Raw genomic sequence first — 16,017 nt, 5'->3', positions numbered from 1 at the left:
TGCGTTAAAGCCAACCCCGGGTTTTCAATCCAAGATGTGGCCGGAAGGAACAACAAAAACTTTCAAACGGTGCGGAACATCCTTGCCAGGAGAGGATACAAGTCGTACAAAGCCAGTAAATATCCGAACTGGCACATGAAGCAGAATTCCGTGGCCAAAGAGCGTGCAATGCTCTTGTGCGACCGTGTTTCGACGAAACACAAGGGCTGCACTTTGATCGATGACGAAACATACGTTAAATTCGATTTTAAGCAGCTACCCGGTCAAAAGTTTTACATCGCGACTGAACGTGGGGACGTGCCGGGAAGATTCAAGTTCACGTTTGCCGACAAGTTCGCGAAGAAGGCCATGATTTGGCAAGCGATTTGCAGTTGCAACCTGAAAATGGAACCATTCGTCACATTCTCGACGATGACATCCCAAGTTTACACCGAAGAATTCCTGAAAAAGCGTGTATTGCCGTTCATCCGCAAGCATAGGGGCAAAATCATCTTTTGGCCTGATTTGGCTGGCTGCCACTACTCCAAGGTGGTTCTGGAGTGGTATGCTGCCAATAAGATCGATTTTGTCTCCAAGCTAATGAATCCTCCGAATCGCCCGGAATCTCGACCAATAGAAAAATACTGGGCAATTCCAAAGCAGCGTCTTCGACGAAGCGGCGGGGCAGTCAAGGACATCCACCAAATGCGGGCAAAATGGAAGAAATGCGCTGATGCCGTATCCGTTTCCACTGCGCGCGCAATGTTGCGCTCCATCAAGAGGAAGGTTCGAGATTTCGTTCGAACTGGGGAAATGTAACCATCTAATGCTGTAACTTTTAAGTTTTAATAAAAGTACTGCAAAGTAACCATTAATGAACTTTTTAAACTTATTGAATCGTGAATTACAGGTCACTTTGTTCGTACCAATTTACTTTTAATCAGCCTTTAAACATCATAACTTAAGAAATAACTCTTGAAGTTACTGCCCGTAAAAGTATAAAAGTCACATCTTTGCTTAATGTGAATGATTTCCCATAACTAAGGAATCAAAAAAATATATCAATTTGACGAAATCACAAGCGATCAACGCTATGTCAGAAATGGAAATCTTCTTATGATTTTATCATGACAAACAAACGATGATACACGTGTGTTAATGGGATTTTTTTGATTTGTCTTTTCTCGATTCCGATCAAATTATGTCCTTTACCGTGTATATTGTAACGATGCAGGCAAGCAATTTATCATTATACTTCTACAACTCCGATCAAGCTATATTACAGAGAAAGTTTATCGAAGTAGTAGAAGTAGTAGTTGGATGCGCAGCATTTAAAACAAAATTATCCAAAGTGTCGTGCAAATCGGAGAAGGTCGAGTCTTAATTTCTTTATTTTTTTTTTATCCTATGGAACTGGTCTCTTGTAAGCAGTGATGCAAAATATCATGACACTTGCGTGACACTCGTCTTCACATCAACCGACTATCACTGACAGATCGTTTTGTCACGCAGTGAGAGTTAGAGCCATGGCAAACAACAATCACCAGTAATGGTCGCTGCTCACAAGCAAAACGTTACACTCGCTACTGATGATGAAAAGCACAACGAAAACAGTGAAGACTTCTGCAGTACGATCATGAGAAAAAGCGAAACGACAGAAGAAAATGAAAACAATGCCTACGCATTCCAAGTTCGTCTCGGCAGGCGCGACTGTGTGAGTTACAAACAAAGCAGGCAACATGAAACGGAAGCTGTTGGGCTCACTCACATAAGCAAGCAAAGCAGCAACTGCTTGAAAACGAGCACAGGTGAGTGTCGTGATTTTCGGGAATGACCAGATCGGTGATGGATCACAACAGAAGACGACATTCATCAGTTGCTTTTTACTTCTTTCGTCAACTTGATGGATGGTCATGGAGAGAGCTTCAACGAGCACATTGATAGGAATGTACAAAGCGTTACTACCATCAGCTGTTTGGCGATCGTGATTGTGATAGGTCGCAACTCTGCTTGTAAGTTTAGATATGTTGCTCCATGTATCATTATAAAAACAAACGTTTAAAAAATGTCGCCACACTTAAAGAATAAATCTATATTGACCCGAGCATTCCCAAGCAGCATTACATGTTTAATCTAGGTTTTGAAGCATTCTTCAAGTCTAAATCATGGCTACAGCACCCTCATAAAACCATTATATTCGAAGAGTTTTAGGAGACCTTCTAGAAGTTCCGCGAATTACAGGGATGTCCAGAAAAGTACAAAGAAGTTCAGAAAACTTTAGAAATTTAAGAACTTCATGGAAATCCAGAAAACTTCAAGGATGTTTGAAGAAATTTCCAGAATTTCTCATTTATCTCTAGAGAAATGCGAGAACCTCAGGAAAGATCAAAGAACAGCATGGTAGTTCAACTGACTTCAATTAAATTACAGGACTTTCAAAGTAGTTCTGAGTAGCTCTGGATTTTCCAAACACTTTAGCAACGTTCCTAAAGTTTCAGGAAAATTGCGGAATTTTCACGGAAGTTCCATGACCATCGGACAAATTTTATGGGAAGTTCTGATAGCTTCGTCGTAGTTTCGAGAACTTGAGACAAATTGCGGGATCTTCTGCGAAGATCAAAGAACTTTAAGGCAGTCCCATTAATATAAAAAAAAACATATAAGAGAACTTTAAAGAATTTCCGAGATTTTTAAGGAAATCTAAATAAGTTAGGAGATTTAAGACTGTTTTATTATCTTTAGGAAAGTTTGGTGAACTTCAAGCAAGACAAAGAAACTTCAGAGCACTTGCAATAATTTCAGGAAAATTTCAAAAAACTATGGAAAATTCCAATAATTTCAGAAATTTTTCTAATTTTTTTAAGAATGGCAGCCATTAGGGCAGCTTACTGCATTAATATCAGAAAGATTGGCGAATCATTAAGGAAGTTCCGAGGATTTCTTGACAATTTAAGGAACTTCAGGGAAGGTCTTACAACCCAACAAACAATTTAAGCTGCAGATCAGCCTTGTTCAGCTAAAAATAAACCTAGTTCAGCTTTTAGCCTACGTAATTGTTCGATTGGAAACTTAGGGAAGTTTAGAGAAATTAAAAAATGTTCTGTGAGCTCCAAGGAAATTTCTGAAAGTTCATAAAATAGGCAGGAATTTTTAAAAAGTTCATTGCAATTCAGGGAAATCTAGAAAACATTAAGAAAAATCCACTCCATAGGAAATCTTTAAACTCCATTTATTATTCGGTTTAACTTCAGGAAAATAACGGGAACCTTACAGAAGTTCCGAAAATTTTCTAGAGATCAATAAAAACCCAGGAGTTTTTATATTACTTCTGAAATTTAACATAAATCCATAGAATACCAGTTGAGCTTAGGAAAGTTCCAAGAACTTCGAGGAAATTTGAAAAAAAAACTCAAGAGAAGTTCAATGATCATCCGAGAAAACTTCAGGGAAGTTTAGTTATGTTTAGAAGTTTAATCATTTTAAAGCATGTTCCGGGAATATCAAACGTTAAAAACTTCAGAAAAATTGCAGAAACCTCTGACAAGATCAAGGACATCAGGAACTGAACAGTTCCATGAATTTAAGGAAAATTGTGGGAGCTTTGAAGAAATACTGAAAACTTCAGGGAAGTCACGAGAATGTCAAGAAAGTCCAAAGTCTAGAGAAATTTTCGAAAGTTTAGAAATCTTTATGAAAGCTACGTAAACTCCAAGACAGTTCCAAGAATTTCGTGAAATTTTTGAGATCTCATAGGCTGATATATGAACTTCGGTAAAAATTCGGAATCTCAAGAAGGGATTTTGATAACTCAAGGAGATATCGAGAACTTCAGGGAAACTGCGAGAGCTGAAAAAATCACTCTTAATATTCTCTAGAATCTCTTTCTCTCCACCAGGCATCTTATTTCTGAATTCTCATGTGATTTGATGTGTCACGTGAGAGTTTTGTTTGAATAAATGTTGAATGTTGTCACCCACACCCCTCGGCCTTTCAATCAGTATACTGCCGTATACGCATAAGAGTTCCACGGTGCATAAGGATTACATAGAACATGGGACAGTTATGCGTATAACGGCAGTAGAATGGAAGGCTATTTATTCGGGGCTTTGCTACGATGCATAATACATAGATTATTCCGACTTTTTTTTCGGAACGTGGATTACAAGTTGATGTCCAAAATCGATGTCAGACGCCATCTTGATACCCAAGATGGTGACTTCTAGTTGCAGAAAAAGGGGGAAATACTGTCCTACTCCCATCAATATGGGTATTTTCGAAATTCCATTAACGTCTAGGGGCCAGAAACCGATGTTTGATGCCATTTAAACATCTAAGATGGAGGCTTTGTTTCAGAAAAAGTGTGAAATACTGTCAAATACCGTTCAATATGAGGATTTTTAGAATCGAGGCAAAATCTAGAGGGTGGAAAACCATGTCATACGTCTGTGATTTGTGAAAACCGAAAATGCAACATGTAACAAATTATGAAAGATTTTGAACGTTAATAACTCAGCTGCCTCCGGACCAATTTCAATAATTTTATCACCAATCGATCAGATATATTTCTACACAACTGTTAAATTTAAGACCTTATCATTTTTCAAAATGGCACTATTGAAAATTGCACGAATGTGCAACTGTTGCTATCATAATTAAAATTATCACCGAGTGCATGCGAAAAGCAATTTCCCTAACACAGATTTCAAAGTTGAATTCCATCCGGTATCACCAAACGGTGTTTATTCAACCACCGCGTGGTGAGGGGTGGTGTTCTCCAGTACACAACGAAAGGCTGCCTGCAAGCAACCAGCTGCAGCCCACATTAGCATCCATAAAAGGAGGCAGAAGCCGCACCGCTATTGATCGGAATCAGTAGCTCTTCTTGCTACGCTTCGCGCATCATACGTCAAATAAGATTTATTATATAATACCACGTAGTCCTACGTCACCATTGCGTACAACCCCATAGGATTTTTTTTTTAATTCAATATGGTAGCTTCTGATTTCAAAGAAAGGCTAAGTACCCTAAAAATGGCATCGAATATCGATTTACAGCATCTACGCGTCTTCCCCGTTTCGAAAATACCTAGATCTTTGGGTATTTCACACTTTTTGTGAAACCCGATGGCCGGCATATTGGATTCCAAAATGGCGTCGGATATCGATTTTCACGTCTGATATTGAGTTTCGGCATCTACCCGTCGTCCTCGTTCCGAAAATACAAATATCTTAGGATATTTGACACTTTTTCTGAAAACCGATGGCCGCCATTTTGGGTTCCAAATGGCATCGAATATAGATTTTCGGCATCTTAGATTCAAAAACGGTCCCTACACGTCACGACGTTTCATAAAATTCCTATGTTGTGGGGTATTTGACAGGATTTCCCTGGTTTCCTGTAGCTGAAGGATAATGTGCTGTTTCCCAGTTTTTAAACTTCCCTTATGTTCCCACAATGCCATTAATTTTTCAGAACGTTTTTGAACTTTGACTATATGTTTTGTATTACTACTGCGTGAAGTCAACGATTTACATAGTTGAAGATGCTAATTTCAAATAACAGACTAAAGTGGTAATTTTTATACGATATTTTTTTTGGACTTCATTAGAGAGATTTTTAGCCGTTGGCTAGTTCATCTCTATAAAATAGAAGGCCCCAGAGGGGGGGGGGGGGTTCTGCCTGAAATTTTTGTTACGGAGTTGGCTTACAATTCACATGTACTCAAATAGAAGCAATTAAAACAGATTCCAGTAAAAAGACTAACAATACAGGCAACGAGAAAATAAAACACAATCTGGTACATCAAAGTTATGCAGGGTTTTGAAAAAGACCGGAGCTCCACCGTAGGAGGGGTAATCCCCCGTCCGGCAGATATGTCCCGTCAGTCAAAAGAAAGTTAAAAGGACCTAAATGTTGTTGTATAGCCCAGCGTCCTTGAGGAAATAAATAACTGTCGCTAAGGTGGAAGGTTCGTCGTCCAGTATGTCCCTAATGTTGTTGGGAAGTGCGTACTGCTCCCGTAGTTGTTAGTATTGCGGGCACAGGCATAGAATGTGTTCCACCGATGTAGTGGTTCCGCAAACGTAACACATTCTGTGGAACTGCGTCCCACCAAAACTATGTGAGATCCGTGTATGGCCTGTCTTAAGACGAGAAACCACCTTCTGGTCCCGTAGTTTCGACATATCCGTCCATTTGCACGTCGTTCCTTTGATTCTTCGGATGAAGTGGGATTGGGATTGGCACCACTCTGCTTCCCAGGCTTCCCACATTTTGCTGACTATCCATCGCTTTATGTCCTGTAGTGGCACTTCGTCGGTGTAACGGGGGCCAGCTGGTCCAGACCCTGCCAAGCTGTCGACTTCGCTATTTCCTGGGATACCGCAGTGCCCAGGGATCCAGGAAAACATCGTGTTCGGAGGTGTGGCCTCCACAATAGCCTGTATCCAGGGGCGAGTCAGGGTCTCAGATGTAAGGGCTTGTATCACGCTGTACGAATAGGATAGCACCAGTATGGGTGCGGTCCGAGGGTGTTGTAACGGCAACAAAGATGGCCGCAGCTTCGGCGGAGAAAACCGAGCATTGTGGCGGTAGGCTGCTACTCATCGGTGCTGAAATTCCGGCCACTCCAATTCCGACCCCGGCTCGGGAAAGCGATCCGTCTGTGTATATGTGGGCATGGGTTGGGTAGTCCGAGCCTAGCAGTTCGGCTACTGTTCTCCTCAGCGCTGCAGAGTTATCTCCAGCCTTGAACCTGGTTTTTATCCGACTCTTGATTTTTGGTTGAGGTATGCGCAAACTTTTGTCTCCGTACCAGTGGACCTTGGCCACTGGGGGGAGCTCCGAATTGGCAGTCATGCGGAGGAGTCTGTTCCCCTCATCGAGGAGAAGGATCCTGTCATTTCTGGAGTTCATTGCTGTAAAGGCAGCGGCTCTCGTTGCGGTTATACGATGGCGGAAGGGCAGAATACCCGCTTCGATGCATGCGGAATCAGCGAGCGTTGACGGAAGAAGACCGGAGACAATCCGAACGTAGGTGTTGAACGTTGGTGCTAGTATCTGCACGAGCTTTTCGGTGGCGATGCACGTCATCTCAAGACCGTACAGTAGGCGACTGTCGATGATGGCTCTTGCAACCCGGAAACGAGTTTCGCGATTGTTAAACCGGTGGGGGCGAGAGATGGTGCGGATCAAGTTGATCCTACTGCGGCTGGATCGTTCTGGATCGCCTTAATAAGTGCTGCTCGAAGTTGAGGTACCGGTCAACAAGTACCTACAGAATACGGACCGTCTTCTTCAGTGGTATAGTCTGGCTTTGAACTTTGATAGGTGGCCCACTGACACGGTGCCGAGATAGACACACGTGGCACCTGACGCTTTTGGTGGCCGAAAGCTGGAAACCTACCGCGCTGGCCCACCTGGCTACAGCGGAAATTGCTGTCTGGGCCTTGATCCTGTTACGTGCTGCTGTTGGGCCGATAGTTACGATAAGTACATCGTCAGCATACACGGAAATGTAAACATTTTTCGGCAGTCCTCCGAAAACTCCGTTCATGGCCACAAGGAAGAGGGTAATGGCAATAACTGAACCTTGTGAGACGCCCGCCTCTTCTGTGAAAAACTGGGACCTCGTGTTGTCAACTGCGACTCTGAAAGAACGATCGGTCAGGAAATTTTTAATGAAGTGAACCATGGGTCCACACAACCTCCAGTTGACAAGCTGCTCTAAGACGAGGGGCGTCCGCGTCCTGTTCAAGGCCTTCGATATATCCAGCGAGACGATCTCGGTGTGGAGACCGCTATCGTGGTCACTCTTGAGGACCTCCCCTAACGTTGCGAAGTAAGTTGACGTTCCGTACCCTTGACGGAAGGCGTGCTATTGATGGTCTAGCAGGTTTTCGGCTTCAAGGTAATGCTTTAGCCTCCTGTTGACCATTCGCTCCAGGACCTCAAGGCTATTGGCTGGAACTTCCACGACGCTGGATACGAGCTGGTGAGCCAGAGATTGTTGAAAAGCTCCAGCATCCGTAGCTGGCCGGGCGTCGGTAACCTCTTGAGTAGAGGGTACCCGATTTCGTCGGGACCCGCCGACTCTCTGTTGCTGCATCGGAGGGCATGCTGCAATTCCTGCCAGAAGAATGCCTGGTTGATGTCCGACTTCCCAGCGTTAGAAGAAATTTCTCTGTCTTGCAATGAATGACGTCGAATGCTTAGCTTTCCGCTTGAATTCGTCTTCGTTCTTCCCGATGGCTGCGAGATCGGCAAAGTACGAGCCGAGTTCGTCCGCTGTAATTGCAGGGTCAGAAACCGCTTCACCGTAAATCTGTACGTGGAGCGGAGTCATGCGCCGTTTCCTACTGCATAAGTCCGCCGAAGACTGTGACGAATTTATTCCTTCCAGAAAGTCCATCCAGCTGGTTCGTTTGGCGACACGGATTTCTTGCCAGCATTGATTGTGCGACTCATGGTAGTGGCGGAGAGCGTCCTCGCGGTCGGGATGTCCGATAGGAAGGCGCTTCACATGGTGAAGTGCTTTACGCCGGGCTTTAACGGCTTTCCTCGTATCTTCATTCCACCAGCGTAGCGCTTTTCGCCCTGGAACGCTGCTGGTCTTTGGGATAATTGCTGTTGCCGTTTCGTACACCACTTCTGCAAAGTCTTCAATGCTGTTCGGATTACGCTGTAGAAACAAGGACTGAAAGGCTTCTCCATAGCTATCCCAGTCCGCTTCGGGAAGATGGCGGTCGAAAGTTGAACTTTGATGGGGTTAGTGGTCACTATCATAGAGATCCGTGTTCGCGCTCCACTGAGTTTTTCCGGCAAAGCAGCGGCTGATAGAAGAGATGGCAGAAGTGTGCCGCCCGTTAAACTACGTGAGCACACCGTCATTCAGAATCACCATGTCTTCCTTCTCGAAAATACCGACCAGGTTAACACTTCGAGGGTCGGAGCAGGGGCAGCCCCAGCTTGGGTGGTGCCCGTTCAGATCTCCAACCAGGATGCGCGGTTCCGGTAGTTTAGCTATGGCTTCGCTGAGTTGATCCTGCAGGTTTGGCAGCCGTCCGCATGGCAGGTATGCACATGCGACGGAGATGTTCGCCATACAATTCTTCCGATATCTTCAGGGTAGTTCTTCGCAGAACTTTGGGAAAGTTCTTTCTAGAAGTTCAGAAAAGTTTTTCTCAGATCTCCAGTAAAATCTTTCCAGAACTCGAGGGAAGTTTTTCTCAAAACTTCATGGATTTTTTCCCGTTGGAGAGGAGGAGTTTGGTACAGAGAGATGATCAAACCGATTTGTACCTTCCTAAAGTTGTTTTTGCTCGCTTTTTACTCTCTATATGCAGTTTTCACAGTGCCGTACTTTAACGGAACTATTAACTCTATACTTTAATCTCCTCATCTATTATATAAAAATTACCACTTTAGTCTGTTATTTGAATTTAGCATCTTCAACTACGTTTTTAAAGTTTCTACATTTTTTGTGAAAATAATGGGACTGCCCTGAAAATCTCTTATCTTTCCTGAAGTGCACAGAACTTGTATGAAGATCTTGCAATTCTCTTGATCAGGTTCCTGGAAATGCTCTGAAATTAATGGAAGTTCCCTAAAGATCTTTTAATTTCGCTGAAGTTCTCTGGATTTCCGTGAATATTTTGGATCACCTGTGAAGTTTTTGAAATGTTTCTCAAGTTCACTAAACTTTGCTGAAGGTCTTTGGATGATTTTATGGAACTACCACTCACTGTAGTAAGACAACTGTCAGTAAACTGTGGACTATCCTCGCTGAAGTTTTCAGAACTGCCATGAAGTTTGCTAAAAAAATCTTTCAATTTTTCTGAAATAACTTGAACTGCGTTCAAACACGGTGGTCTACACTGTAGTGAATTTTCCTGAAATCTTCGGGACTTTCCTGAAGCTATCGGATCATCTTGTCTGGAAACCTCATCGATAACGTCTGGATTCTCCAACCAGAGCTACTGGGTCCATCGTTTAAAATGTCCGGAATCACTTCTGGAAAGTTTGGAGTACCGTAAATGCTCGAAATCTTTACACATAGTACATTAATCTGGATATTTTTAAAGCTGATTTCCATGCTCAAAATAGCACGTAAATTTTGTCATTGTCTATTAGCTATATCATCAAATAATTAAATGTCTGGATTAACGAGATTCCGGTGCATTTTGGTACCCATGAAGAACGCATGATTTGGATTTCTGTATGTTGGTCAGGTGTTCTCAAAGTAGCTTTGTGGATATATTTACGGAGGAAGAAAGTACTTCGGATTACCATTCCACGGGTTGTTGTTAAGTTCACGCATCGTTAGCCGCTTTCGTTCGATACCCGATTACCGGTCTATACATTGTCTCCCTTCCTATCTGAGCGTTCATGGTGACGATGGCGATTTTCACGTCCCGCTGAGGGCAGCTTTCGTACACTTGCTCCTGTCAGGCTAAGGCCTGGGTGTCCTTCGTTGTACACAGCAGTCGTCTCCATTCCACTCGATCCATGGCTTCACATCGCCAGTCTTACAGTCTTCGAAGGCTCCACTGGTTGCCTTTCACCTGGTTGATCAACCTTGACCGCTGAAAGTTTTATGGATATTATTAAAAACCATAACACACGAATTAAATCCCAAAACACACGCAATTGTCGTTGTTCCAATTCTAAAAGGACACTTTCATTTACTGTATTCACCTAATTTGTCTCTTAGATTTCGAAAATTTTCCCAATTAAATCTTACTTTACATTTTCTCACGGCAACAAATGCCAACGGTGCAATTTTACATTTTCATCCTCCCCAATCTTAAACGTTTACCTTGACTTTTACCCAAGCGCACCGCTTCCTCCCGATTTCGAACTATCATGTTCTCGTAAAGCAATCAGAGAACCTCCTGCCACAGATCCGCACGGCTAACTTGCCCTGCTTGGTGTCTCCAGTTGGCAGTCGAACGGACGTATTTTCGCACATTTTCGAGCATAACAACTAGCAACGAGTATATGCTCCGCTGCACTCTGACTGTCGTGTCGCCAGCCGAACGCCGGAATGCTCCCACCAAATGACCAGACCAATCGAGCATGGCGCCACAAAATCACGCGACTGTCACCGGTTATTGACGTAAATCGGTACTTTATGTCATTGCATTTCAGTGTTACAGGGCTCTCCAGTGCCACCACTGACTGACTAGAAAGTGGTGCAGCCCGTTGGAGTACATAGATAGGTGCCCTGCCACCGCACAAGACAAGAGCAATCGAACGGATGGATGGACACAAAGTGGATCCCATTGCAGTCAGTCCACACTGGAGGAGCGATGCAGAATCCGAGCACTTTTGTGTTGTTTGGATTGGGAAAACATCTTCATGATTCTGCTGTGGGTCGTTCCGAGTAAGGAATGCGGAATTCAATTTTCCGGAGTACACAGAACAATCACGGTTTTGTTAAATCGGGGTCTGCTCGGGAATATTCGTTTTATCAGGCTTTTCGTCCCTGTTGTAGTCAGCGATTTCTTTGAGATGTGCTGGGTACGAGATGTCCGGGATGGGAAAATTGCTTTTAAAGCGAGTACGGAAGTCTCGTTTAGGATAGCGGAAATGAATCATGGAAGTTTGAAAGTGTGGGATGTGCTTGCTTTTACTAGAGGATGGACGATGTGGATAATAGGGTGGTTCAAAATATCGGTCAGGTTCTGATCATTGCCGCAAAATTTGAGTTTATTTGGATGCAATCTCATACTGCACAGGCCCTCTGAAGTTTATATGGCAATTGCTTTAGAACAGTGAAATTTATGTTCTCATCATCCTAGCAGTTTGCCATAATCTTTTACGGAAAAAGTTTGCTACCTGCTCATATGTTAAAATGTATGAGCTATTTTTTTGAACCACTCTAGTGGATATGCTCTGGCTCTATTTTTGGAGAAATGTTGCGATCGATTTTATCTTTGATGGTTTAGCTTCATGATGAGTTGTACTTTTGTGCTATTGACATCGTGTGATTTGTCCCTAAAATTTTGAAGAATTACATACTCTTTTCCAGAAACATTGAATCAATAGCACATACGGCGTTGTGACAGAATCAATTTTCCGAAAACAAAAAGAAACTCGTTAAATGCGATGGACAAAAACAAACGACAATCCGCCCTCCCAGCTGGTGGTCTGGTAGGTCATCCCGTGTGATATCTTGTAACTGCCATCCGCCTGTCGTACCATTTCCCACGTCCTTTTGATTTTCATTTTGTTTTGTCAATGATTTTCTCGTTTTGTCTTCTTGCAGGTTCGCCATCATCGTTGCGACCGATTGCCTCTGCTGGATGCCGGTGATTGTCGTCAAATTGGTGGCCTTGGGAGGTAAGTAGGACGAGTTTCGTCGATTGATTGACTGAAACACCCCCGCAGCCGATTATGTCTCAGATATAGCCCGGACGTCAATCCCAAGCGTCGGTGATGCATAATTGATCCGCACTGACTGCCGAACCATTCAGATTGAAATGATATCCTGGTGTAACGGGCAATGTAGCTCAATATCGGTGAATAATGATGGGAATGGTTCATCGAATTCTATCAGGTTCAATTTAAAGTTCTCTTTTCACTAGTTTTAACGAAGCAATGCTGATAGTTTTCCATCACAAAAAAAGCAAACATGTCACACCACAATCTTCAACAAAGTGCAATGGCCCATATATTTCTATCCATGAGTTGCACAATCTAGTAAATATATTTACAGCGCAAAAGAAGTCAAAAGAATCATGAACTGTTGCGAAAGTGACATTCATTTCAATGGATAGCTACTTTCTCCAGTTCGTTTCGCTTCGATTCTACACCCAACCGGGAAGTGTTTGATTCTATTACAGATTTGCATGAAAAGTATGCAGAGATTGCAATGTTGGACCGCATGAACAGGTCAGGTTTCTTTTTTTTTTAATAATTTTGTAATTTTAAAGTTTATTTTCCCAAATGAAAATCATCTCGTGAAGGTTTTATACGAAAATGTGCAATATGGAAAACTTGCTTTCAAGAACTGTCATTACATTTTTTGTATGGAACACATGCAGATAATGTAATAAATCCAGCCATGCATTGGATGTAAGAGACATTTGTTTTGCGTGTACTGATTGGGTGTGAAATAATGTAGAAATGGGTAATAGGTTCGGTGGATGAACCGGGGTTAGTGGAATTGATATTGATACAGTGTACATGAGAATGGAGTGGCGACTCAGATATTGTTAGGAAGTATAGTATTGAAATCGGATTAAATGACGTTGCTTTTTACGCTTTCTGTAAACGATTCTTGCATTCAACGGAACCCGCATGATTTTTGTGGTTTTCCGAGTCATTGTTTTTAATTGAGTTTTGGAGGCCTCACAATGTTGCTTTGTTCAGCGCTGTAGAGTCAGAGTCTTGCAGTCGAAGAGTCGGAGGGAATTTCCTGGACTAAGGAGCCGGGTTCGAAGTCGAAGTCGGTGAAGCTATTCCAACTCCTTCGGGCTTCCAGATCAAAATAAATTAATTCAAATTGAAAATACAGTCAACTCTCCATAACTCCTTTGAAGTGACTGTCGATTTATAGAATTATCGACTTATAGAATAATCCAAATTAATCGTCTATAATTTTAAGAATAATGCCGATATACTCCATTTACTAGAATATCTAGATTTATTTATTCATACGAATTCGAAAAATGGTTCAAGGATCTATCTATGGAAGTTTTGAGTAGTTATAATCGAGGGGTAGGTCACTCCACACAGTGCACAGTGGGCAAAAATTGACAAAACCGCGAATAAATTGAAGATCTCGGCTGCCAAACGGTTTCAGTCAACATGTCATACATATTCTCAAAGGAAAAATTCTGCTGAATCGATTGGTGGTAGTCTCATTGGCAAATTTTTTATAATGTGGCCACTTTATCGGTCAATCCAGACTATCCGGGGAACCAGAATATGGCCACTATGCCCCATAATATAGTTTCCATATTAAATACGCTTTGATCTCTTGATTCTGAACATCATAGAAACAATCGCAAGGTTCGAGGACAATTTTTATAATGTGGCCACTTTATCGGTCGTTCCGGATCCTCCTTTAGGCCAGTAGAGTTTACCTGAGGGCGTATTTGGTCCTCTACTTAGTACTATCAATTTCCAGTAATATACGTTAAGAAAAGTGTAAAATTATGTCGATAGATAGTGGCATTTCTTACTTTACCGGGAATTCGGGTTGATCCCGGCCCTCTATCTCGGTACGCAAAAGTCTCCGACCAATGAGACTACCACCAATCGATTCAGCAGAATTTCCTTTGAGAATATGTATAACATTTTGACTGAAACCGTTTGGCATCTGAGTTATTCAATTTAGTCGCGGTTTGGTCAATTTTTGCCCTGTGTGCAGTGTGCTATAAATACAGCTGGGCACACCTAGGCACTTTCATTTTCACACTTCTTCGCATTTCAAGCTTATTGCATATCGCATATTAGCTTATTGCGTGCTCTCAACTTAGTGTTCTAGATGCACTTCCACTGCTATTAATTGAGAGCCTGTACCATTTTTGCATTGGTATAATTGTTTATTTTTTATTTTTTATTAATTACTTTATTTGTACAGGCTCAATCGAATTAACTTTACAGAGCCGAGTTATCATTTTTGTTATACATTATTGATGTCTTATATTTAAAGTTAAAGGAGCTGGACCGGATACTCGCGGTTGTCTCGAGGTTAGTGGAGATTTACATTTTTTTTTGGATCAGAAAAGGGAGAGGGAGGTTTGAAATGTGGTTTACGATACAATTTTTAATTAATCCTAAAACATGAACTAATTTCTATTCATCTTGAAAACAAACATAAAAAAAACCCACACGTACAAAATACAAACTAAACACAAGGTTAATAAAACTTACAATCTAATGTTAATATTCTCAAAGTAAACATATATGAGTTTCATAACCTCCAGATCGCGTCTAGCCAAAATATCTCGAACTGGAACATTAGGTTGTCTACCTCGAGCCCGAAGGGAATCGTACAGTTCAGATCTGACTCCGCGATGCTCAGCACAAGACCAAATAATGTGATCTGCGTCCTGGTAACCTTGTCCACATTCACAGAGATTGCTGTCCTTCAGCCCAACACGGAACAAGTGAGCGTTTAACGAATAGTGATTGGACATGAGGCGAGACATCATACGAATGAAGTCTCGACCCACATCCAACCCCTTGAACCAAGGACTCTTCGACACTTTAGGGATGATCGAATATAGCCATCGTCCTAAACTCCCTTCACTCCACTTATTCTGCCAGCTGACGAGTGACTGTTGACGATAAATGAAGGAAAATTCATCGTAGGCGATTTGTCGATCGTAAATATCGCCTTCCATAGCGCCCACCTTAGCAAGTGAGTCCGCCATCTCATTGCCCGGAATCGAGCAATGGGATGGGACCCATGCAAAGGTGATGACAAAAGATCTTAAAGATAAAGCACTTAAAAGCTCTGGTATTTTCATGAGAAAATACGAGGAGTGCTTTACCGGCCTCATGGAGCGAATAGCCTCGACAGAACTGAGACTATCCGTAAAAATAAAATAGTGATCTGGTGGAAGTGAGACGATCGTTTCTAGCGTATAGTATATTGCCGCCAGCTCAGCAACATATACGGAACAAGGGGCTTGAAGCATTCGAGAGGCGCTATGAAATTCGTTAAAAATACCAAAACCAGCGGACGACTCTATTAGTGATCCATCTGTGAAGAACGATCTTGCGGAATCAACTTGGCCAAACTTTGCAGCGTAAATTGACGGAACAATCATGGAACGATGATGTTCTGGGATCCCACGAATCTCCCGCGTCATAGATAAATCAAAACTAACTGAATTGCCGAATTCGGAGAAGCATACACGATGGGGATTATGCTGTGAAGGGCTGACATCCTGAGTTATGTACACGTAGTACAATGACATAAAACGAGTTTGAGGGTTCAGCTCAAGAAGCTTTTCAAAGTTTTCGATTACCAGTGGGTTCATAACTTCACAACGGGTGAGGAGCCTGAGGGACAATTCCGA

General features: G+C 42.4%; 1 protein-coding gene across 1 annotated transcript in view; it reads left to right on the top strand.

Annotated features, from left to right (window-relative positions):
* LOC135706708 (relaxin receptor 2-like) overlaps window positions 1-16,017 on the top strand; it is a 291,102-nt gene that overhangs the window by 191,848 nt on the left and 83,237 nt on the right. Inside the window, exon 17 of the mRNA XM_065228358.1 lies at window positions 12,249-12,322. Within this exon, the coding sequence (XP_065084430.1) occupies window positions 12,249-12,322 (74 nt within the window). The remainder of the gene's footprint in view (window positions 1-12,248; window positions 12,323-16,017) is intronic.

This window comes from Ochlerotatus camptorhynchus, unplaced genomic scaffold (assembly GCF_037179485.1).
Source record: "Ochlerotatus camptorhynchus isolate MF236.1 unplaced genomic scaffold, CSIRO-AGI_Acam_v1.1 ptg000289l, whole genome shotgun sequence".
Classification (NCBI taxonomy): domain Eukaryota; kingdom Metazoa; phylum Arthropoda; class Insecta; order Diptera; family Culicidae; genus Ochlerotatus; species Ochlerotatus camptorhynchus.
The sequence above is the reverse complement of the archived record's forward strand: the minus strand, read 5'-3'. Positions and strand labels throughout refer to the sequence as shown.